The sequence below is a fragment of the Gracilinanus agilis genome, chromosome 4 (assembly GCF_016433145.1).
Source record: "Gracilinanus agilis isolate LMUSP501 chromosome 4, AgileGrace, whole genome shotgun sequence".
Taxonomy (NCBI): Eukaryota; Metazoa; Chordata; class Mammalia; order Didelphimorphia; family Didelphidae; genus Gracilinanus; species Gracilinanus agilis.
Genome location: NC_058133.1, coordinates 462,080,796 through 462,106,177, shown reverse-complemented (window position 1 = coordinate 462,106,177; position 25,382 = coordinate 462,080,796). Strand labels below are relative to the sequence as shown.

The 25,382-nt window shown below is 39.6% G+C and overlaps 1 protein-coding gene across 2 annotated transcripts in view; it reads left to right on the top strand.

Annotated features, from left to right (window-relative positions):
- KCND3 (potassium voltage-gated channel subfamily D member 3) overlaps window positions 1-25,382 on the top strand; it is a 329,902-nt gene that overhangs the window by 187,483 nt on the left and 117,037 nt on the right. For both annotated transcript variants that reach the window (XM_044672326.1, XM_044672325.1), the window contains exon 6: window positions 15,554-15,569. In XM_044672326.1, the coding sequence (XP_044528261.1) occupies window positions 15,554-15,569 (16 nt within the window). The remainder of the gene's footprint in view (window positions 1-15,553; window positions 15,570-25,382) is intronic.

The window sequence follows — 25,382 nt, the reverse complement described above, 5'->3', positions numbered from 1 at the left end:
CATGCTCCACCAACACCCCTTCTCCCCTCCTCCCTGCCCCCTACCACTAATACCCCCTCTCTCCCTGCCCCTCCACCACCAATACCCCTTCTTTCCACCTCCTTGCCCTTTACCACCAACACCAATACCCCTTCTCCCCTCCTCCATGCTCCCTACCAGCTTCTAACTGATCCATCACACATGTCCACCCTCCTGGATTACTCCTCCCTTCGTGATCTCCCTCCTCCACTCTGTCCTCTATGTGGTGTTTTCTCGGGAATCTTCTGTGTTTGGTTTGTTGGCCACTGAGTAAGTTCAGCTTTTCTAGCCTGGCATTCAGAGTCCTGCACAGTCTGGCACCACCTTCTCCCTAATCTTACTTATTTCTTTCCTTCATGCACATCCTGCCACCTTGTTTTCCTCTATTTCCATGTCTTTGCTCACCCTATTCCCTTGGAATAGCTTCGATCCCTTATCAAATCAGGCTAAAGAATTAAATTCGTCCTTTAAAACTCAGCACAAATGGGGGCAGCTGGGTGGCTCAGTGGATTGAGAGCCAGGTCCAGAGATGGGAGGTCCTGGGTTCAAATGTGGCCTCAGACACTTCAGTCACTTAACCTCCATTGCCTAATCCTTACCGCTCTTCTGCCTTGGAGCCAATACACAGTATTGATTCTAAGATGGAAGGAGAAGGATTAAAAAAGAAATTCAGCACAAAGAGCACAAAGGTCACTGCCTTTTCCTCCTGGAAACCTTCTGTGATCCCACCATACTCACTAGTTATGACTTCCCTCTTTGGCTTCCCAGATGATGATAACAATAATAATGATAATTATTATTACTATGATTATAATAGCAAGCATTTATTTAACACTTTAAGGTCTACGAAAGCCCTTTACCTGTATTTTATCCTCACAGCAACTCTGTGAAGTAGAGGAGAAGAAATAAGTATTTATTAAACATCTGCTGTGTTCTAGGCAGCTAGGTGGTGCAGTAGATGGAGTCCTGAGCCTGAAATAAGGAAGACTGACTTCAGATATCTATTGTCTATATGACTGGCGGCAAGTAACTTAACTTACTAGCTGTATGACCCTGAGCAAGTCACTTGCCTCAGCTTCCTCATCTGAAAATCCACAAACTACTCCAGCTACCTGCCAAGAAAACCCCAAATGAAGTCACGAAGAATCAGACACCACTGAAATGACTGAACCACAAAAACAACAAAATATAGATTTTGGTTTCCCATGAGATTACATAATTCTGTGAAGATAATAATTATTAATAATATCATTGTTATTAACAATAATAATAAATCTATGACCATTATGTGATCCTAGTATTTATAGGGTCTCAATAAGTTCAACAGAGTCAGGGCAGTAGGCATTAAACAAAAGTCTAAACAAGAAGATGATTAGTGTTAGAAAGGCATGACGATGGTATTTTATTTCAAATACTGTGTCCAACTCTTCCTGACCCCATTTGGGACTTTCTTGGCAAAGATCATGGAGTGGTTTTCCATTCCCTTCTCTAGCTCATTTCACAGATGAGAAAACTGAAGCAAAGAGGGATAAATGACTTGCCCAAGGTCATACAATTAGTAAGTGTCTGGGACCAGACTTGAACTCAGGAAGAGGAACCCAGTGTTCTATCCATTGCACCACCTAGCTGCTCATGAAAAAGGTAGCAAGGACCCATTTATTCATCCATTGATTCATTCAACAGACATTAAAATACCTGTTATAAGCAGAACTCCATACTATTATTAACCAAAGGAGCCAGGATTCAGGAACAGGACTCCAGTCCTAGGCACAGAGCCCCAGGATCCAATTACTGGGAATGAGGTAACAGACAGAATCTTAGTTACAAAAAACAAGCCAAGGTCCAATTTCCAAAAAGTGAGAAGGAGGTTACAGTGGGACTAGCAGCCAGGCTGTGGATCACTTCATCATTCTGTTCCCTAAGATTTGGGTTAATCTTAGGGGGGAGTTAAATGACTTTTCTTACTGAGTTGTTAAGCCAAGCACCCAGGCTGATCATTATAGACAAGACAACGAAGATTACTCAGGGCAGACCCTGCCCTCTTAAAGAAATCAAGTGAGATGGACCCACTGACCCCCTCACACATACACATAATGGAGCTGCGCCTCAGGTGTCCCAGTGAATAGAGTGTGTACCCCAAGTCAAGAAAACTTGAGTGAAAATCCTACTTCAGACACTTGCTATGGAACCCTGGACAAGTGACTCTGCCTCTGTGTATCACGGGTCCTGAAATAAATGGGGATAATAATAACATCTACCTCGTGGGTTTGGTGTGAGAAACAAATGAGACAACATATGTAAAATGCTTTGGAGACCTTAAAGAACTAAATAAATGCTAGCTACCAATGACGACAGTGATGGCGATGAAAGTGATGGTGATGAGGATGTTCAGTCCACAGAAAAAGGTCCTTTGGGCTATAGACAGTAGGTAAAAGGAGAGAAAAAAAAGTAAGGATTGGGTAGATTGGGAAAGACTAGGAAAATATGTAAAATCTGTTGGCTAGGGCAAGTAGCGAAACCATCACTTCTGTTCCAATCCATTTGGAGAAAATTGGGTCCATCTTTCCTTACCCAACTTCTACATCCAGCTTTCTCCTCCAGCAATCTCCTGGAGCTCCTACTGGCTCTTTTCAGATGAAAGGAGAAGAACCCATGACTCTTCTGTTCTTTTCATCCTCTGATCCCCAACTGCTGTGAACAATTAAGCCCACGAAGGCCATTAGCTCTGAAGGGCTTGTATTGATTAAGAATAATTATATTTACTCTTTGGCACTATAAGGCCTGGTGAGGAATATTTTTGGTTAATCGCTCCTTAGTCCTAGAAATTGGATCTCATCATCAGCTCCCATGTAGGTTATTGTTCTCTCTCTCTCATCCTCATTATTACTGAATAACAGCCAATTCTTGTTAAAGGCCCAGTCTACTCTGGCTCCTGCATTCACCCAAAGAAGTCTGACTCCTTGCCTTCTTACAGCTTCCATTCTTGGAGGAAATATGGAAATGGTTCTAGTGGGTAGTTGTGTTGCCGCCATATTATCTTGGATAAGAGACATTCTTGAGCCCTAAAAATCCTTCCTCCCCTCTCCTTCCTCTAATGGCAGCCCCTTGGCTACTCCGAATGGGAGTCATGGAAAGATAAGGCCTTAATTCTGTGGCTCTATAGTTCATAGGAGACCCTTGGTGATTTTATATCCTCATTCCCTTTCCTCCATAAAAAAGAAAAAAAAGAAATACATAAAAAATACAAGTTCTAGACAGAAAAGATACACATGGGCATTTCTTCTTCCTGTTGTGCTCCCAAACTGGCAAATTCTTGTATTCACCACCCACGATCCTTTATCTGGGCCTCCCTCTCTCCCCCAGCCCCACCTCCCTGTCTCCTTTGAAATCCTGGCATCTTTTTTTTTCATGAATGGTTATTAAGAAAATTGGTGTTGAGGGAGAAGGAGAAGGAATATCAGTATAACTTCTAAGACAAGAAGAAGGCAGAGAGACCACATATTAGCCCCACAGTCCCCCATCTCCCACAACCCCACACATACACATACATACACCCTGTCCCCACTGCTACGTGACTTGAAAATTATCTCTTTATATTTAGTTATAACAATGGGGAGGGGGGGTGTTCTGTGATTTTAATTAACATTGTAAAATGGAACCAAAATAGTAATTACAGTCCAGAGTACAGTAGGTAGTTTTGGGGGAAAGGGGAGGCTCCAAGTTTGAGGGGAATGTTATATTTGCAAACAGAACTCCCATTCCACTGCAGTTGGGTTGGCCGCAGTCGCCCAAATCTTCATTAACTTATCTCCTTCCCCTCCCTCCAGTCCCCGAGCTACAGAATGGTTTGAACAGAGCTCTGAAACACAAGGGAGAAGGGGCCTCGTTCAAAGCCTCTTAATGGTACCAAAAAGGGCAGGATGAAATAAAATGCCGATAAAGGAAAAGAAAAAGCCCAGCTTCTCCCAAACGGCCTCTAGGGCTCCTGTCAGGGGAACAGAGACAGATGAGTTTTATTTTTAACCCAGAAGGAAATATTTACTTTCCTAGCAGGCCTTGAGCTGTGTCCCATTTTCCAAGTGAACAGAGAGCTTGGGGTCCAGGCCATATGGTCTGTACCAGAGGGAATGGCCAGTCCTGGCCTCCTCCTGCTACTGCTCCCATTACAAAATCAAGGGAATGCGTTCACCACATCCATGTTTTCTTAATGGAAGCCCATTTGGCTTCAGCCTTGCTACCTCAAGGAGACCATAAATACATCTGAATGATTGCACAGGGCCAATCTAGGGCATTCTCCCATAAACCAACGCCTAGGAACCAGGCATGAGTGAACTGTGATCCATTTTCATTCAGAAAACACTTAGTGCAGGAGAATATGGTAATAGTAATAGTCAAAAACAAAAATGAAAGAAACTGATAATAGTCTCTGCCCTCTACAAGCTTATATTCTAGTCTCAAATTTTCAAAGGCTGAAATTTTACACCCAGCAGGATCTGGAATGAGGGATCTGATTTCTATCTGGATCTTCTTCATCCTTGACCCCAAGGCAGGTGCCATCCCCTAAAGAAAGGCCTTCAGAATAACTTGGGAATAGTGTGAACAGAAGTGAAACAGAGCTTGGAGCCTTCCTTCCCCCTATCTTAAACACCCCAGAAGGGGGTATTTAAATAAAACAGGGCACTCTTCAGAGTCACCCGGAAACAGTAGCCTCTCCAACTAGCTGAACTGGTAGTTTGGCTGCTGGTTTGGGCTAGATTTTCAATGCCACCATCCAGCAGATTCAAAAGTCCTGATTTCCAGTCCTTTTCCCACTTTCTCCTCTTTGGCAGGAGCTCCGCTGTCACTCTTTCCCCTTTAAGTGCTGCCTGTCTGCTGGTCTCCAGGACACCAGGTCAGTTCAAATGGACAGCTACATTATAAGAGAATTTTACTTCTATCAGAGAACATATCTCATATCTCATCTAACCTCCTCATTCTCTGGATGAACAAACTGAGGTGCTGAGAAGCGATCAGCAGTAATTAGATTGTTTCATCTATTATCTAAAATTTTTATCTTCTGCCCCTCCTTGTTCTTGCTTAGTCATGTCTGACTCATCTTGTCCTGGTGGACAAAAGCACACCAATACTGTCCATGGAGTTTTCTTGGCAAATATACTAGAGGGGTTTGCCATTTCCTTCTCTAGAAGATTAAGGCAAAAAGAGGTTAAGTGACTTGCCCAAGCTCATGCAGCTAGTCAATGTCTAAGAATTAGTAAGCGTAATGAATTCCCTCATGCTGCAAGATGATAGAAGTGCAAGCAGTTCTGATGTTTTGTTCTCCATAAGGTAAATTTTATGTCATTCATCAGAATAACAATAAAAATGAGAAATAGAAAAAAAATAAATGTCTAAGGCCATATTTGAACTCAGTTCTTCCTAACTCCAAGCCCAGTACTGTATTCATTGAGCCAACCAGCTGCCCTTTATAGAGCTGAGTAATTCTTTACATAGTAGGGACATCATAAATACTAGTTGAATGAATAAATATATGTGAAAACACAAGGAGGAGACTTCTGGGTAGAGCAGGGAATAGCCATCCTGTTCACTGAGAATCATTGTCAGAGTTGACGGAACCAAAACATACTGAATACAGACTAATAGAATTTAAGCCCCCTTTTCTTGTTTTTTAACATATTTTTATTGATTCTGTTAACTATTTCTCAATCACTTCAGACATTTCTTGGCTGTGTGACTGGGCAAATTCACTTAACCTCTGTTTGCCTCAATTTCATCAAATGTAAAATGGGAATAATAGTAACACCTACCTCACACAGTTGCTTTGAGTATCAAGTAAGATAGTTCTAAAATGTTTAGCAATGTCTGATATATAGTAGGTACTATATAAATGCTAGCTATTATTATTTATATTAATTGGTATTAGTGTATAGAATAATAATAGAATTATATTATCATATAGAATACAGAGCTTGAAATTAGAAAGACCCGGATTCAAATTCCAGCCTTCATCACTTATTAATTGTGTTGCCCTGGGCAAGTCACTTAACTTCTGTCTACCTCAGGCAGTTTCCTAGGTCTTAACTTACTTGTGGAAGGGAATGGTGGAGGGAGTTCCCACACCATTTCCTACACCACTGACAGAGAAGACGTCACAGCTCCTTCCCATATGCACACAAATATCACTTTAGAGTTTACTTTCTTTACAATAACAACCTCCTTCTCTCCATTGTATGTGAGTTATTATTAACTCCTCTTGACTCAGGACATTAAGCAATAGAAGGTTTTTAGGAAAACTGAATCCTAGATTAATCAAAACAGTTGACAAATCAAAAGTTGACAAAAGTCCAAAAGACAAATTTCTAGAAACTGTGAATAGACTATGCATGGTTTTCCTGTCACAGTGGCACTGGATTTCTGGTTGAACTTTGGATGCTTGTCATAGCTGGCAGTTATGCCCATCTTGGGTCCTGATATGTATAAGGGTGAGAGCCATCCTCAGGGACAGGTAGGTAACCCAGTGGATAGAACACCAAGCTTAGAGACAGGAAAACAGGTTCAAGTATGGGCTCAGACATTTCCCAGTTATGTGACCCTGGGCAAGTCATCTAACGCTGATTGCCTAGCATTTGCCACTCTTCTTAGGACTGATATCAAGACAGAAGATAAGGGTTAAAAAAAAGTCACGCTCCTACCCTGTACCCTAACCCTCACCACCATTAAAGTTATTCTCCTGACTCTCGTAAAGGAAGGCAGGTGGTCATTTGCACAAGGGGGGGGGGGGAGATAGGTGGGTATTGTGGACAGCTGGGACCTGTCCTGAGTCCTAACGCTGACTCACAGCACCCTTGGCAGCAGTGCCATAGAAAAAGTCCCTCCTGCCCCCAAAATTAGCCCAGCTGATCCAGATTTAAGACTAGATTCAGGACAACTGGGTCCACTCCCTAATTGACATTTGGGACCATAACCAAAGCAATTAATACCTCTCTGCTGCCTTCCTTTCCAGATGCCCTTCTTCCCTCTAGGACACCACAAAGATCAATTAAGCTCCGAATCTGTGTCCAGCAGGAAGCAAACCCAAAAATATTACAGATGGGTCACCAAGTTTATAATCCACCTGACGATAATAGAGAATTTTCTATTGTGACACAACTGGGCAGATCATTACATGCTTGCCCCCATCGCTTGTAATCCTTCTCTTCCATGTTCTGATGGCAGGACCAGCCATTCCAAGGCAGTTTTCTCAACTCACCCTTCCTTTTGTTCTCTGATGAAACTGAGCACCAAACAAGCCATTAGAGTTGAAACTTTAAAATGAATTGAAGACGTAAGTGGACATTTTAAGCAAAGGAAGAAAAATGTTTATGATGAACAATAGATGAGATGCAGAAATATCATTCAACAACAAACAGCAAATATTTTAATTGTCTGCTAGGTATAATTTACTCTGCTGGGTGCTGGGGCTACAAATTCAATTCAATGAGCCTTTATTAAGCACCATTTAATAGATGTAGGACATCGTACTAGAAGCTAGAGCAGTGGTTCCTAAACTTTTTTTTTGGCCTACCACTCCCTTTCCAGAAAAAATATTACTCACTGCCCCCTTACAGTTATTCACTGCCCCCAAATGCACCTGTGGCCATCACCGCCTCTGTGGATTGCTGCAGCACCCACCAGGGGGCAGTGGCGCCCACTTTGGGAATCACTGAGCTAGAGGTACAGAAATGAAAAGTAGTATTTGGCCCCAAGAATCATCTCTTCTTATCTTGGTCACAAGGAGGCAAGATGCCTGCTGTCCTCTGCCATAGGCAGACTTCATCTGTAGAACCCTATTGAGTTCTAGACTGATATTTAAGAGACCTCAATTAACTGAAGGGCAACTAGAATACTAAAGAGCCTTGTATCCTTGATATATGAAGATCAGACTAAGCATGTGGGGATGCTTAACCTATAGACTAGAAGACTCTGGGTTAGAGAACATGGGATCTTACAGACTGTGTTTAAGCCTTTAAAGGTCTGTGATATGGAAGAGGGATTAGATTTGCTGTTTTTGGTTCCGGATGGCAAAATGCAGAGCAGTAGGTTAGATTGTAAGCTCCCTGAAGGCAGGTGTTGTCTTTTTCTGTTTTGTATTTACTCCCAGCTTAGAATATTACTTAGTGCATAGTAGATGCTTACTAAATGTTTATTGATTGATTGATATTGAAAAAAAAGCAAATTTAGATTCAAAGTAATGGTAAACTTCCTAACAATTAGAGCTGTTTTGAATTGGAATGGGCTACTTGAGAAGGTAGTGGCTTTCCCTTCGTTGAAGATCTCTATCAGAGGTTATATGGTCACTTGTCATATCTGACTTGATGGCGGTCATTCTTTGTTTTCAAAGAGGGCCAATGACATTGTGGGATGATGTTTTGACTTGTCATACAACATAGAGGGGATCCTTTCTAAGATATGATATGAGCTGAACCAGATGGCTACTGAGGTCCCTTCAAGTTTGAGACTGTGGAGTTCTGTGAGTCATACCAGTAGTGTTGTGACCCTGGACAAATCACTTAACCCATTTGCCTCCGTTTTTCATCTTTAAAATGAGCTAGGAAAGGAGCATGGCAAACCACTCTAGTATCTTCGCCAAGAAAATCCCAGATGGGATCTGGAAGAGTAGGACACAGCTGGAAATAGCTAGCCAACAATAACAACAACAACAACAACAACAATGTGAGTCATACCCAAATCAATATGATACAAAGTGGGATGTGAGAAGGGCAAAGAAGAGATCCACACAACATTCTCTAAGAAGGTTTAAGGAGAGAGAGATCGATTTCAGCTGAAGGGTAAGAGAAGGCTTCTTAGAAGTGGGATCAGAGCTGGGGGACCAGAGCTGGAATGTGAAGGGTGAGGGTTTCACCAAGTCAGGATGAGAAAGGAATGCACTGCAGACATGGAGGGACAACTGCATATGGATGAGAATGGGCAGCATGAGATCTGGGAACAGATCAGCTCAGTGAGAATGGAACATCACATTTGTGTCAAGAACAAGGCAAAATCAGACTTGAGAAGGTAGAAGAGGAGCCCTGTAATCCTCAGGAGAAAATAAGAAAACACACTGGGAACAGCATTTGTGGCTTGAAATACCTAAATGCTAGTGTATAGAATATGGGAAATAAACAAGTTGGGATGTTAATGCAATTTTGGTCTTTGAATAAACCAGCATTCATTTGGTAAACATGGCTTATTAAGTAAAGCCAATAATAATAATTGTCAGCATATCTTCCCTCCATTGCAGAAATTGGGGGCTATAACTATAGAATATTGCATGTACTATCAGACATGTTAAATGTGATATAAAAAAATTTAAAAATATATAATTTTTTTCCAGTAGGCATTTATATGACACTGAAGATCTTCAAAGCATTTTTTATACATTATCCTCTTTGGCCCTCATACCAACTCTTTAAGATAGGTGCTGCAGGCATGATTATCTTCCTTTAGAGGCAGTTAGGTTAAGTGATTTATCCATGGATGCATAGCCAGCAAAAGTCAGAAATAGGATTTAAATCCCAGGTCCTCCTGATTCCAAGACCAGCTGTCCTTTCTACTATACTGGGATGTCACTCAGATTTGGTAGGATGAGACTTATGGCTAGTGAATATGTAGTGAAAGAGTATGTGTCCATTCATTTAGCTGCCTTCTAGTAGGCTTCTAGTAGTGCTGAGCATTGGGGTTTATGTGATGATATATAAATATACAAAATATATTTATTTTTATATTGATATGTATTGAGATATATATATGAATATATTGAGATATATATAAATAAGTGTAAACATATAAATAAATGAACATAAGCTCATTGAGCTTAATGTTGTTCAGCCATTTCAGTTGTGTCTGACTCTTCATGATCCCATTTTGGGGTTTTCTTGGCAAAGAAACTGAAGTGGTTTCCCATGTCTTTCTCCATCTCATCATACAAATGAGGAAACTGAGGCAAATAGAATCAAATGACTTGCCCAAGGTCACACATCTAGTAAGTGACTGAGTCTGTATTTAAACTCAGGAAGATGAGTCTTCCTGACTCTAAGACAATGCTCTATCGATTGTACCACCTAGCTGCTTAATAATACTCAAATACTCAGATAAATCTGGGTTCATATTAATTTGAATGTTTCCTCCAGTGATATAGATTATGTCTATCCATGCTTGCCCATCCTATATGATCCTATTTGTGTTCTCCTGATTCCAAGCCAAGCATTGTTTCCATTATACTTCATTGCTTTTCTTGTTATGAGTATTATATAGCAAGGGGACACGTGTAAAATGATAAATACATACTACTATACTACTATCACCAAGTGAATGAAACCTAAACACCCTTCTCTGCAAGCTCCAAAGAAGGAAAATTAATTTTCAACTGCATGCGAAGGGCAAGTTCTACTTCATACCCAGCAGATTGGAGGCATAACAAAAAGGGGAAATGAACAATGCTGGCAGGGCTGTGAGAAAACAGGTATATTAATGCAATGTTGGTGGAACTGTGAACTGGTCTGATCACTCTGGAAAGTAATTTGAAACCGTATCCAAAAAAAGCTATTAAAATGGGCATATCCTTTGACCCAAATACATCCAACCCCTCAAGGAGATCAATAGAAAAAGAAAAGGATTGATATATTTTTAAAATATATCTTGTAGTTCTTTCTGTGGTGGCAAAGAAATGGAAATTACAGGAGTGCTCATGAACTAGGGAATGTCTGAAAGATAGATAGATAGATAGATAGATAGATAGATAGATAGATAGATAGATAGATAGATAGACAGACAGACAGACGGATAGACGGATGGATGGTTGGATAATAGATTAGATAGCTAAATGTAATAGACTATTGTTGTGCTGTAAGAAATAACGAAGGGAACAGTTTCAGAGAAATATGATAATCTGATGCACAGTGAAATGAGCAAAGCCAAGTTTTTCAAAAATTACACAGCAACAAAAATATTGTAAAGACAAAGACTTCAACAGGCTTAAGAATTCTGATCAATGTAATCATGATTCCAGATGTGATGAAACATGTTACCCACTTCTTGATAGAGAGGTGATGGGCTCGTGGCATATTTTGAGACACTAAGAGCACAATTTGGGGCATATGGCCAGTGTAGAAATTTGTTCTGCTTGACTCCGTGTATTTGTTTAAAAGGATGTTGTTTTGCTTTTTCTTTCCATTGGGGATAGGAAACAGATAAGATGGATTTTTGTTCATGAAAAATTAAATTAAAATGAATATTAAAATTTTTAAAAGTATAAACAAAAGGAAAGCTTTAATGGGGAGATAATATTTGAGTTAGGTCTTGGCAAGTGGTTAGGATTAAAACGTTTAGAAAGGGGGTGGCATTCCAGGCATAGAGAAGAAAATGAATCGTGAAATAAAAGCAATAAAGCATAGGTCATATTTGTAGTACAATGAGGCACACAATTTGACAGTAGAATAGAGTAGTCCATTAAGAATTAAAGTGGTCAAAAAATGGAAATGGATATCTTAATATCCATCACTGAAATTCTTGTTCTGAGCACCTGCTTAACAGATATGTAGTAGAAGAATTTCATGCTTGAACTAGATGGTCCACAACATGGTTAAACTCTAAGACTATAATTCTTTGGTTATATAATTCTTTAATTCATTTTAGTAAGAATAAAAGGAGAGTAAACTAGAAATAATATTGTTAAAGGAGTCTATTATATACCAACCAGTGAAAACTCTGAGTGATGCTTGCATAATAAAGGTCATAAACTATCAGTAATGACAGGGGGCAAGGGGATTTCAACAACCCAGATATCTTCTGTAAATCTAGTTTTCTCTAGGGAGGAGGATAGAATATCAAATGAATTTTTTCACTTAACTTGCTGATGATCCCATCACTTGAAAGAGGAAACAAGGAAAAGAATCACTTCTTGGGATTTCATTCTAATGACCAAGGAAGAACCAGTTACTGAGGCAGATGTGATGGAGACCTAATGGAAAATAACTGTCCTGTCTTGGAATTTATAATAATGAAGGAAAAATACTGGTCAGAGTCAAACTTCAGGAAACTAGATACCCTGGACCTTAAAAACCAGATTTTTTAAATTAAGAGGGGAAAAAATGGTTGTAATCCCATGACCAGATCTTTTAAAAGGTTGGGAAGCAGAATGGGAATTCTTGGGCTTAAATCCTGCTGCTTACATTTACTACCTGTTCGACCTTTGGTAAGTATTTAACCTCAGCTTTCTCAGTTGTAAAATTAGGGATTTGGACTAATTGGACTCAAAGGTCCCTTCTAACGCCAGATCTATGAAAAAAAATATGACTAAGGAGAGGCTCTAAAAATGAAATTCTGACAGTGAAATTAAAACAATCACAAATGAAGAAAAAAGGAGGAAACATATAGAAATACAGATGTAGCTTCACAAGAAACTCCCTAGTGATCTTATGTTTAAAGAGGACACATACAAATGGGTTTACTGAAAAGAAGTCATGCCAAAATAAGCCAGTTTCCATTTCTTATAGGATGACTATAGTGGTCAATCAAGGAAAAGCCATTTTATACCTTTATTTTAACATTAAGATAGGTAAATCTCTCATGGATTTATCTTTTCCTTGTTAATCATTTCCCTCAAAGATCACTTTTTTATTCCTCCGTTGTCTTAAGCCTGGAATTATTTTAGTCATTTACATCCCAACATTTTTTAAATGATTTTTCCAGGTCTTGGTCATGTGTGACTCATTCATCTTTTCTGTGATATTATTGTGGACAAGGAAGAGTATATATATTTTATTTTATGCAGAACACTCTTCTAGAAAGGATACCATAGACTTCATTGGACTTCCAAAGGGATCCATGAAACCCAAAACATTAAGAACCTCTGACTAGAGCAAGGTGCTTAGTGGTATGCCATAAGCCTCTGTCTTTAGCTCTGTACTGTTAAATATTTTATCACCAACTTTAATGAAGACTCACACGGCATGCTTACCAAAACTGCAACTAAAACAGAACCAGAAGGACTAACACTGATGCTTTTGATACAAGAATCAAGATTAAAATTGTTCCTGGCATACCGGAACCATGGGCTCAACCTGGATCCAATCTGGACTCCCCAGACTACCTTCCCACTTCTGTTCCAATGGCCCTCTCATTCTGGAGACAAGTCTGCCCTTGTTGCCCCCTCCTTTGATCAGTCAGTTCCTCCCAGAATTTCCATGTGATGAAATGCCTCCACCAGCCATACTTGTTAACCTACCTAAGCCCTGAATATCCCAGACTACTTTTCCACTTTGCCCCCCATTTTCATCTCCCTTTCATGTGTCTTTTCTGCCTTCCCTCAGGAGAATATAAGCTCCTTGAGGGCAAGAACTGTCTTTCTTTTTGCTTGTACAGTTATCCCTTCCACATTGCGACTTTCCCCATCACAGTTTCTATATCTTAAAGGTAAACATAAGAAATTAATAGGAATTTGGGGGGGGAGCTTTGCAGAAACTGCAGATGGCAGTGAAAGGTCAGCAGATGACATGGAAAAAAATTGGAAACTCAAATGCATACATAACTCAAAATTTACAATAAGGTATTATAAACACCCCATAAAAGAAAAAGAAAAAATTCAAGCTTCTCTAGTACAAAAGGAGGGCCAAAAAATTTTACATGGACTTTCCAAATTGTGGGGGCACCATGCCCTGAGTCTCCACAAAATGGAAGAAATAACTATAGTCGTATTCCCAGCCCTCACACAATTTCTGCCATATAGTAAGCCAGTAATAATAACATTTGTATAGCATTTGCTATGTACCAGACACTAATCTAAGGTTTCACAATTTTTATCTTACTTGATCCTCACAGCAAACCATGGGAGGTAGATGCTATTATTATCCTCATTTTACCAATGAGGAAACTGAGATAAACAGAAGTGAAGTGACTTGCCCAGGGTCATATAGCTAGTAAGTACCTGCCACTGGATTTTAATTCAGCTCTTCCTGACTTTAGACCTGGCATTCTATCCAATGTGCTATTTAGTTGCCTTAATAAATGCTTTCTCTAATTTAAAAGCAACAAGACACAATTTAATAGGGATAAATGTAAGGCCTTGCACTTTGGTTTAAGCAAAATCAATCACATTAAGTACAAGATGGGGGATACTTGGCTTGACAGATGTTCAAGTGAAAAAAACTAATGGAAGTTCCTGTTGACCACAGATTCAAGATGAGTCATTAATGGTGCTGAAGACCCACCAAACTCTGAAATGGTCTTCGATACTCCAGAAGATTCACTTCAGTCAAAGGATACAAAGACAAATATTACATCAGCTGCTCTTAAAAAGATTCTAGCAATGTTGGGTACCATTCCACCAATGTATACTGCAATCTCTCCATGCCTTAGTAGCATGGATGTCATGGACAGAAACATCCTTCAATGACCCGATTCTTGGTCAATTTGTCCATCAGTAGCAGGGACCATATTGCCTTCCAGATGAGTCGTACTTGCTGTCAGAACTTGCACTAGGCGAGACTGGACCTCTTCTACAAAGTCATAGTAGTCTCTAGAAGAGGAAATGGAACTTATTAGAATCATGGTGTCCAGAATAAGTGGGGCGCCTATCCCAATGTATCTTTAACTGGTCAGATCACATCTAGAGTATTCTGTCTAGTTCTGGACCTTATACTTTCTTTTAAACCCTTAACTTTGGTCTTAAAATCATTTCTGTATATTGGTTGGTCCCAAAGCAGATGAGTGGTAAGGGATAGGCAATAAGGGTTAGTAAGTGACTTATCCACACATCTGGGTAGTATCTGAGGCTAGATTGAACTCAGGACCTCCCATCTCTGGGCCTGGCTCTCAATTTACTGACCACCTAACTGACCACTTTGGGCCATATGCTTTTAAGGCAGACGTTGACAGAGAGAGAAAAAAATCTAGAAGTTATGGAATGATGAGAAAAACCACGTTATGAGAACTAAATGAGGGCAGATGGAGTCTTTAGTCAGAAAAGGAGGACTTAAAAGGACTATGATAACTGTCTTTAAATACAATTATTTATCATGGCATCATACGCAATCATTTACATTGTTCTGTGTTTCTACAGAGGGCTTAACTAGACCAGCTGTTGGTAGTTCACAGAAAAGTAGAATTGGGTTTGCATGGAGGACTGAATAGAAAAGGGGGCTTGGAATCAAGAAGACACAGCTTCCTGAGTTCAAATCTGGCCTCAGATACTTACTACCTATGTGAGCTGGAGAAGTCACTTAACCCTGTGTGCCTCAGTATGCTCATCTGTAAAATGTACTGAAGAAGGAAATGGCAAGCCACTCCAGTATCCTCACCAAAAAAAAAAAAAACAACTCTCAATGGAGTCAGAAAGAGTGAGACTTGACTGAAACAACTGAAATTTGAATTTTCCAAAAGGACAAACTTTTTAACAATGAAAGAATGTAACAGCAAGTAGTGAGTCCCCCTGCCCTCTCTCAATGAAAGTAGGAAAGCAAAGCTGAATGACCACTTTGAAGGAATTTTTTACTATGTTGAGTAGAAGACTGTACCATGTTTAAGATCCTTTCTAATTCTAAGATACTGTGAAGGCCAGGCAATGATCCTAGTGTCATTATTACTATGTGACCTTGGAGGCAAGTCACTTTACCTGCTGACATCTGATTCCTGTTCTATAAAATGGGGATAATAATATTTGGCCTCCCTCAAGGGTATATCAAAAAGAGTATGAGTTCATACATTTGCCAATGATTTGAAAGGAAGTGAAGAATGCTATAGAAATATTTAGTTAATCAAATTAAATTAAATTAAATATTTAATTCATTTGAGACCCATATTTACATTTTTGACCTGTTCGCATTGGAGATAGGTGGAAGAAGGTAGCTGAAAGAGGATAGGACAATATTAATCATTATTTGAAACAACCAATCTCCACTGACCTATCCAGATAACAGCAGAACAAGTAAAATGGTGCCTTGGTCCCAAGCTGCTATAGCAGGCATTAAACTGACTTATCAAATTTTAACTGACATGAGAGAAGCTCAGAAGATGGTCTATCAGAGGGAAAAGCCAATCCTCAACCCTGTTCCATAACCCTGCCTAGCACAAACTGGGCAGCGTTCCATATGGGCTCACTGAGCAACAACATAGTGTAGTGGATGGTCTAAAGTCTCTCTCTGGCACTTCCTAGCTTAACCTCTTTTATCTGTAAAATGGTACCCACATCCCAGAGTTATTGGGAGGATCAAATAATATAATGTATATAAAATGCTTTAAAAAAACTTATTCAGATACTTCCTAGATGTGTGACTCAGGACAAGTCACTTCACCTTCATTGCCTAGCCCTTACCGCTCTTCTGCCTTGGAACCAATACACATTATTGATTCTAAGAAGAAAGGTGAGGGTTTTTAAAAAAACTTATTGTTTTTAGTATTTAGAAATTAGAAATTAGAATGAATGTTTGGGGGAGATTGGAGTGAAGCTGTTATTTCACTAAGGAAAACTCATTATACCAATGGGAATCAACCTCTCCTCTATATAACTCAGTTTCAGAGAGTTGGCAGGGCACCAAGAGCCCAATACCAACAGGGTGTTTCAGAGGCAAGATATAAACCAAAGATCTAGCTTCCTGAGTCCAAGGCTGGCTTTCCATCCACTGCACAGGACTGCACATAGAAATGTGAGCTAGTATTACTATTGGCGGTGGTAGTAGTGTATTGTTCATTTTATATGACGGTATGTGCCTTGCTATTTATCCCCTCTCTCATACTCATCCAGGCAATTCATTCATGCCTTTGGAAAGAAACAGAGAAAGAAGATTCATGGATATAGTTTCTGCCTTCAGGGAGCTCCCTTTTCATAAAGAACAGAACCCAAACAGGACACAGTCTTAAGAACAATTTTCAACGAAATACATAAAGGAATATTGTGGGACAGCTAGGTGCCTCAGTGGATTTTATGTGAGTTATTATTAACTTTTCTTGCCTTGGGATACTAAGCAATAGAAGGCTTTTAGGAAAATTGAATTCTAGATTATCAAAACAAGTAGACCGAAAGATAAATTCCTAGAAACTGGGAATAGACTATGTATGGTCTTCCTGTCACCATGGCACTGGATTTCTGGTTGAAATCCAGGCTGGATAGCACAACTGGCAGTGCATGCCCAACTTTTCCTATGTTGGGTCCTAATATATATGAGAGTAAGAGTCATCCTCAGGGGCAGCTAGGTAACAGAGGATAGAACACCAGACCTGGAGTTGGGAGGCCCTAGGTTCAAATCTGGCCTTAGATATTTCCTAGTTTTGTGACCCTGAGCAAGTCCTTAACCCTATTTACTTTGTCCTTAAGGATTAGACAACTAAAGGTTTAAATATATATTTTTATTTAAATATATATGTATATAAATGAATATGCCATATAAAATTGCTGAGAGGACCGAGGTTAAAAGAGAGTTCAGAGTCAGTGTTATTACTTGGGGAATCACAATAACTTCTATTTCTATAGTGTGTTTAGTTTACAACATCACTTTGCCCAACAACAACCCTGGGAGGTAGTTCATACCAGTATTCTTTCGCCTATTTTGTAGATTGTACTTCCACTAAACTGAAAGTCAGAAAGATTAATCAGCTTGCCATAGTCACATAGCTAGTCAGTGCTGAAAGTGTGATTCAAAGCCAAGTCTTCAGATGTCAGGCTAGGAAGACTTCCCAGAAAAAAAAAAAAAAGAGACATTTGAGTTGGGATTAAAATGAGAGAAGGAAGCAGCTAGGTAGCTCAGTGAGTTGAGAGCCAAGCCTAGGGATGGAAGGTCCTGGGTTCAAATCTGGTCTCAGATACTTCCTAACTATGTGGTCCTGGGCAAGTCACTTAACCCCCTTTGCCTAGCCCTTACTTCTCTTCTGCCTTGGAACCAATACACCATATTGATTCCAAGAGTAAGGATCATTAAAAAAAAAAAACAGAGAGCTAAATCATCAGGTAGTATGAGATAGGGATGGGAGGTAGATTTGACAAGGTAAAGGGAATCATAAAAAATGACTGGCTCAAGGGAGGACTCAGAAAGCTCCCTGAGTGATGCAAACATTTTTTTTGCAAGTCAGAACTCTGATCCTATTTTATCCTCCTCCTTTCTCCAAGAAAGCTTCCCCCATGGAAGCCCATTCCTCCATCAGAACATTCACAGACATCTTTGGCATCACATATAAAAGGGATCTTGTGTAAAAAAAAAGCAACTTGAAATAGTTACCACATCCCTTGGGAGGAGGACACAAAATGACCGGTCATTCCAAAAAGCAATAAAAATCCCACCTATCTCTTTTACAAACTTAACATCTTCAGTTTTTCCAACCACAATTAACTGTGTGACATGGGCTATGGGAGGCAGGGGAGTAGGGGTGACTCGGTCCTTAGGATGTAAGATGATTCTCCACATCTCCAGGACAGCCGTAAAATCCTCTTCTGCAATTTCTGACCATGGCTAATTGCAGGGTGATTTAGGGCAATGCATTACGCTGTGATCTGCTTATGCTGGAGATTTCCAAAGATGTCACTATATTCCTTTAAAAAACAAAACAATGTATTTTTAAAAATTTTTAACAGAGCCTGAAGGTACAGTAGACAATGACAGATGAATCTAGTTTTGCATAAAGTGACATCAATGTGAATTCCTTATTGAATTTTTTAAAAATAAAAAAGAAAGAAAAGAATTAAAAAAAAAAATAAAACCAGCCCCAGCTCCAGCCATTGCTAAGCAGAAAAGAGCTTTCAGCAGAGGTTAGTACAAAGACCTGATTGTAGAGTTCCCAAAAGTCAAGGTTTAAAGAATGGAGAAGTCTCCATGTCAGCATTGGGGAGCACTGGAGGTTCCCTTGGAAAACCCTGAGCCTCCTGATTCTTAGAAAAGAGCCCATCATTTAACTTCATTTGGAAAGAGTACCACCAAGCCGTTGGAATCCATATTACATCCCGCCATCAAAAAGACATCTGCTGATGAATCTCACTCTGAATTTCAGAGTTTCATGGAAATTTAGAGGTCATCTGGTCTGTTTTTCCCAAAAACATTGTGATCAGAGAATCATAAATTTATATCTGATCCAACTTCCAAATGAATGGCCCCAGAGATGGAGACTACACCACCACCACCACCCCCAACATCACCACCACCACCAAGGCAGCCTCTATTCCATCTCTTAGGAGCTCCAAGTATTTCCTTACATGGAGCTTATATCTGCCTTTCTCAAATTTCCATGCATTGTTGCCAGTCCTGCCTTGTAGGGCCCAGAAGAACAATAATAGATAACATTTATATAGAGCTTTGAGATTTGCAAAGGGCTTTACATATATAAGCTACTGCCACATTTCAAATGTGGGCAGTCTCGTTGCAGAAAGGCACAGAATAAAAACTGATTCGGGGAAAAGAGGAAAAGGATGAAATCAACTTGTAAAGAAACATTCTCTCACATTAAATGTGAAGGAGAGACACAGACTGTCAGGAGGACCAGAAGGAGAACTCTGCATTTATTATTTTGTTCGATCCTCAAAGCAACCTTGTGACGTAATTGCAGTGAACTTATGTTTACAGATAGGGAAACTGAGGCTGAGGGAAGTAGCTATTTGCCCAGGATCAATGCAGTAAAGACCTGTGTCAGGATTCAAATCCAGATCTTTCTAACTCCAAGTCTCTCCACTATGCCAAACTCCATACCAACCAATATTTATATGCCAGGACCTCCATTCTGTTCTTCCTCTATACCATTTGCCTTCCTCAGGATTCTGGGCTGCACAAGATTGCTGAGCTAGCAGTGTGGTATTTATATATGGAACAACTTTTCAGGAAGGATGTTAAAACTGGAATGACCTAGGATGAGAGGGGTCTGAAATTACATTAAATAAGAAACATAAAAAGATTTGGGAATTTTTATCTTTGAAAAAAGAAGACTGAAGGGGAGCAGGTTGGGACTGGGTGGTGTGGAAGGCAACAGCGAGATTCCCATCTCCAAATATTCAATGAGTTATGTGAAAGGGAGATTTGACTTACTCCTCTATTGTTAGTTTTCCCCAAAAGATCTCCACAGGCTGTGTCATTGACCCATACATGAGATAAAACATGAAAGGGATAGCTATATAGTCTTACAGTTGAGTTCAAAAAAGTCATCTTCATAAGTATTAGATGGAGGATAGACAGAAGTTCATCTGAAAAATGCCTGGGAGTATTAGTCAACTTTAAGTTGAATCTAAGTCAAGAATATGAGATGGCAGCCCAAGGACAGCACTCTAAAGCTACACTGAGAAAAACATAATGTTCAGATGTAGGGAAGTGATGGTCCCATTTTAATCAATAATAATGTCATCGTTTAGTCATTTTTCAATTTGTGTCCAATTCCTCTTGACCCCATTTGGAGTTTTCTTGGCAAAGATACTGGAGTAGTTTGCCGTTTCCTTCTTCAGTTCATTTTACATATGAGGAAACTGAGGCAAATGGGGTTCAGTGATTTTCCCAGGGTCACACAGCTGGGAAGTGTCTGAGGACAGATTTGAATTCAGGAAGAGGAGTCTTCCTGACTCTAGACTTGATGCTCTATTTACTGTGCCACCTAGCTGCCCCAAACAATAATAATAGCTAATATTTATATAGTGCTTACTATGTACCAGGCACTGTGCCAAGCACTTTACAATCATTATCTCATTTGATCTTTACAACTACTCTGGAATGTAGACTTTATTAGTCTCATTTTACAGATAGAAAACGGAGGCAGTCAGAGGTCAAGAGATTTGCCCTGAGTCACACAGCTAGTAAGTGTTTGAGGTTGGATTTAAACTCAGGTCTTTCTATCCAATTTGTCCTAGTTAGACTGCATCTAGAGCCCTGTGTTTTCTGTTCTAAGTATGACCTTTTAGGAAGGAAAAGGACCTATATGTACAAAAATGTTTATAGCAGCCCTTTTCATGGTGGCAAAGTATTAGAAATTGAGGGGATGTCCATCAGTTGGAGAATGACTGAAAAAAAAGTGGTGGTATGTGATTGTGAGGGAATACTATCGTACTATAAGAAATGTTAAGCAGAATGATTTCAGGAAAACCTGGAAAGAGCTACATGAACTGATACAAAGTGAAATGAGCAGAACCAGAAGAACATTGTACATAGCAACAGCAATATTGTACAATGATCAGCTGTGCATGGCTTGGCTGTTCTCATCAGTTCAATGATTCCAAAGCAATTCCAAAGAATTTATGATGAAAAATAGTATCTGCCTTTGGAGAAAGAACTGGCAGATACTGAATGCAGATCAAAACATACTTTTTAAACCTTTTTTATTATTTTGGGGTTGGGTTTTTTTTTAGTTTGTGTTTTCTTTTGCAACATAACTAATATGAAAATGTTTTAAATGGCTACATGTATAAAATCTATATCAAATTGCTTATCTTCTCAAGGCAAGGAGAGGAGAGGGAGGGAAAGAAAAATATAAACTCAAAAAATACTATAGAGTAATGTTAAATGCTTGTTTACACATAATTGAGAAAATAGTAAATAAAAATTATCTCTAAAAGGTTTTTTTTAAAGATTCATCACCTATTTGAAGGAGGAGGAAAGGGAAGGACACGAGTAAGATAGAGAGCATGCAAAGATGGGTAAAGGGGCCTTGGGATGGCACTAAATGAGACTCAGTTAAAGGACTTGGTAATATATATGTAGTTTGGAGAAGAGAAGATTTGAGTGGGATGTGATACCTGTCTTCCAAAAGCTGAAGGGCTCTCATGTAGACGAGGGATTAGAGTTGTTCTGCCTTGGACCCAGAACTGAGAACAATGACTAGAAGTTTCAGAAAGAAATATTTAGCTTTGATATAAAGAAAATGATCTCAGAGCTATCCCATAGTAAGATGAGCTACCTCAGGAGAAAGAAGGAGCTGCCTTCCTTACTAGAGGTTTCCAGATAAAGATTGGATGACTATCTGTGGGATATGTCATAGTAGAGTTTCTTGTTCAGGGTTGGGTAGATTCATGGCCCCTGAGGTCTTTCCCAATTCATAGACTCAGGGCTTCTCCTTGGTTCCGGGGAGGTTGGGGTGGGGAGGGACTAGTATTGATGAATAGCTTAAGAGAAAGACTGATTGCATCCCATTTTACAAAACTCCCTACCAATTATACTCATTCTAAAATGAAAAAGTAGCAAGTTCTTCATCAATAATAGAGACTGGATGTTGACCTCTCAGGGAAGTTATGAGAGGGATTCCAGTACTAGAGGAAAATTGGTCTAGGAGAAGCTAGGTGGTACAGTGGAAAGAGCATAGGATTGGGAATCAGGAAGATCTGAGCTCAAATTCCCACTCAGACACTTACTGTGTGACCCTGGTCAAGTCACTTAAACTTTGTTTGCCTCAGTTTCCTCATCTATAAATATTAAAATATATACCTTATAGGATTGTTATGAGATATTAGTTAACAAAGGTAAAGTGATTTTAACTCTTTAGGGTACCTTGTGTATTATCATTATTATTATTTAATATTTTTATGATGTGATGAAATTTATTGTCCCTTTGACTCCTAAGATTTCTTTGCAAGCTCAATCCTTCCCTCTTACTCAGGTAGTAGAAAGGATCAGCCCCCTGGGAAATGACTAGTTGGTAGAACTGAAACAAGGTCTTGAGTATTTTCTGAAAGTCCTAACCCACTTGGGATACTCAAGACCTAAAAAAAACTGTCAACTTCTTCCCATAAGCTGGTTTTCCAGCTCCTATTAATAGAAAGGGTGACAAATCTCTTTTGGCTCCAAGACTAGGGCAAATGCCTCTTTCTTTTGCCTTTGGTTTTTACATGGACTTATGCTTTCAGGAAAAGCTTTTTCAGAAATCTCCATCTTGGGCCAGGGAGATAACTCAGTGGATAGAGATCCAGTACTAGAGACGGAAAATCCTGGGTTCAAATCTGGCCTCAGATACTTCTTAGCTGCATGACTCTGGGCAAGTCACTTAGTCCCCATTGCCTAGCCCTTATTGCTCTTCTACCTTAAAACCGATACACAGTATTGAAGTGAAGGTTTTAAATATATATATATATTTATATAACTTTATATTATATACTATGTAAGTATATAATATTTTATATGTTATATATAATTTTATATCAAATATAAAATTATATATAGTTATATAAAAAGTATAGAAATCTCCATCAGACAGTAAGAACTTAAGAATGATTTCCTTTTCTCTGGCTGTTCCCTTCTCTGTCTTCAGAGTGGCTGTGAGGGTTGGAAGTAGTAAAGGAGTTTGTGTCTGGGCTGGATACAGAAAGCAACACAGTAGAGACTTTATCAATTCAGCAGACCAGACTGACTGAATTGGCCTTTCCTGGATTACTCAACTGACCAATAGGGAAAAGCCACCATAATCCTAGTCTTCAGATAGCCCTTTTCTGGCCAATATATGTCAGTCTTCCTCATATAGTTCAAGAAATATTTTTAGTGCACATGGCTCTGTGGTGATATATATATATATATATGAAAAACGAAATAGTCCTAGCCCTCTTGGAAAATGCAATCTACTGGTCTCCTTAAGTATTTACCAACAAGAATAATACAGTGACAGGCACAGAAGTGAGTGGCTTAGTGGATAGAGTGCCAAACCTGAAGTCAGGAAGACTCAACTTCATGAGATCAAATCTGGCCTCAGACACTCGCTGTGTGACCCTGAGCAAGTCATTTAACCCTATTTGCCTCTGTTTCTCATCTATAAAATGAACTGGAGAAGAAAATGGCAAACCATCCCAGTATCTCTGCCAAGAAAACCCCAAATGGGGTCACAGAAAGTCAGATGTGATTGAAAAACATCTTAACAGCAACAACATAATACAGTGATGGAGTGGGGAATGGGAGCAAAGGAAAAATCAAAGTATTCTTGGGGGGTTTGAGATGCGAGAGAAAAATGCTCCCAGTTGACAAAAAAAATCAAGGAAAGCTGGGGCAGCTGGTTAGCTCAGTGGATTGAGAGCCAAGCCTAGAGACGGGAGGTCCTAGGTTCAAATCGGGCCTCAGACACTTCCCAGCTGTGTGACTCTGGGCAAGTCACTTGACCCCCATTGCCTACCCTTACCACTCTTCCACCTATAAGTCAATACACAGAAGTTAAGGGTTTAAAATTAAAAAAAATCAAGGAAAGCTTCATAGAGAAGGTGGTAAATTGAATCTTGAATGAAGAGAAGGTAACTGGAAGGAAGAGTTAGAAGAGTGAAGTCTTGGCAATGGGGACTAGCTTGTCCAAGTTGGAGAAGATAACAAGTTGGGAACAAGAAACAGGTAGTTATCTAGTTTGACTGGGAGGCATAATGTGAAATAAAACCAGAAAAGCCAATCATTGTGAAACCATAAAGGGTTTTCAATGGTATTTGTATCCCAGAGACGGTGGGAGCCAAGTTTTTGAGTGTGAGAAATAACATGGTCAAACCTTTGTCTTAGAAAGATTATTTTTTAAAGTTTATTTAATTAATTAATTAAAAGCATTTTTCCATGGTTACATGATTCATGTTCTTTCCCTCCCCTCCTCCAACCCTCTTCCCATAGCAAATGCGCAATTCCGCTGGGTTTTACATGTGTCATCGATCAAGACCTATTTCCATATTATTAATATTTGCACTAGGCTGATTGTTTAGAGTCTGCATCTCCAATCATATCCCCATTGACCCATGAGATCAAGCAGTTGTTTTTCTTCTGTGTTAGAAAGATTATTTTGACAACCGTTTAAAGGCAACAGAAGAACGTAGAGGGAAGCAGATGGTCCAAAGGCTATTCCAAAGCACAATGATGATGACCTGGACTAAGGCAGTGGCTATATTGGCACAGGGAAGAGGAAGATGAAGGCATGACTTTGTGGATCTGGCCCCCATTTGACTGTGAGGGAGAGGAAAGAGCCATCAAATCACAGATTCTAGAGAGGTGAGTAAGTAGCCTGAGACCTAGGCAGCCAGGTGGCACAGTGTATCGATAGAGAGCCAAGCCTAGAGACAAGAGATCCTGGGTTCAAATGTAGCCTCAGACACTTCCTAGCTGCCTAACCCTGGGCAAGTCCCTTAATCCCAATTGTCTAGCTCTTACCTTAAATTCTTCTGCCTTGGATACTTAGCATCAATTCTAAGACAGATGGTAAAGGTTTGTTTGTTTGTTTGTTTTAAGAAAGAAAATAGGGAGCAGCTGGGTAGCTCAGTGGATTGAGAGCCAGGATGAGAGACAGGAGTCTTAGGTTAAAATCTGGCCTTAGACACTTATTAGCTGTGTGACCCTGGGCAAGTCACTTGACCCCCATTGCCTAGCCCTTACAGCTCTTCTACCTTGGAGCCAATAAATTGATTCTAAGGTGAAAGGTAAGGGTATAATAAT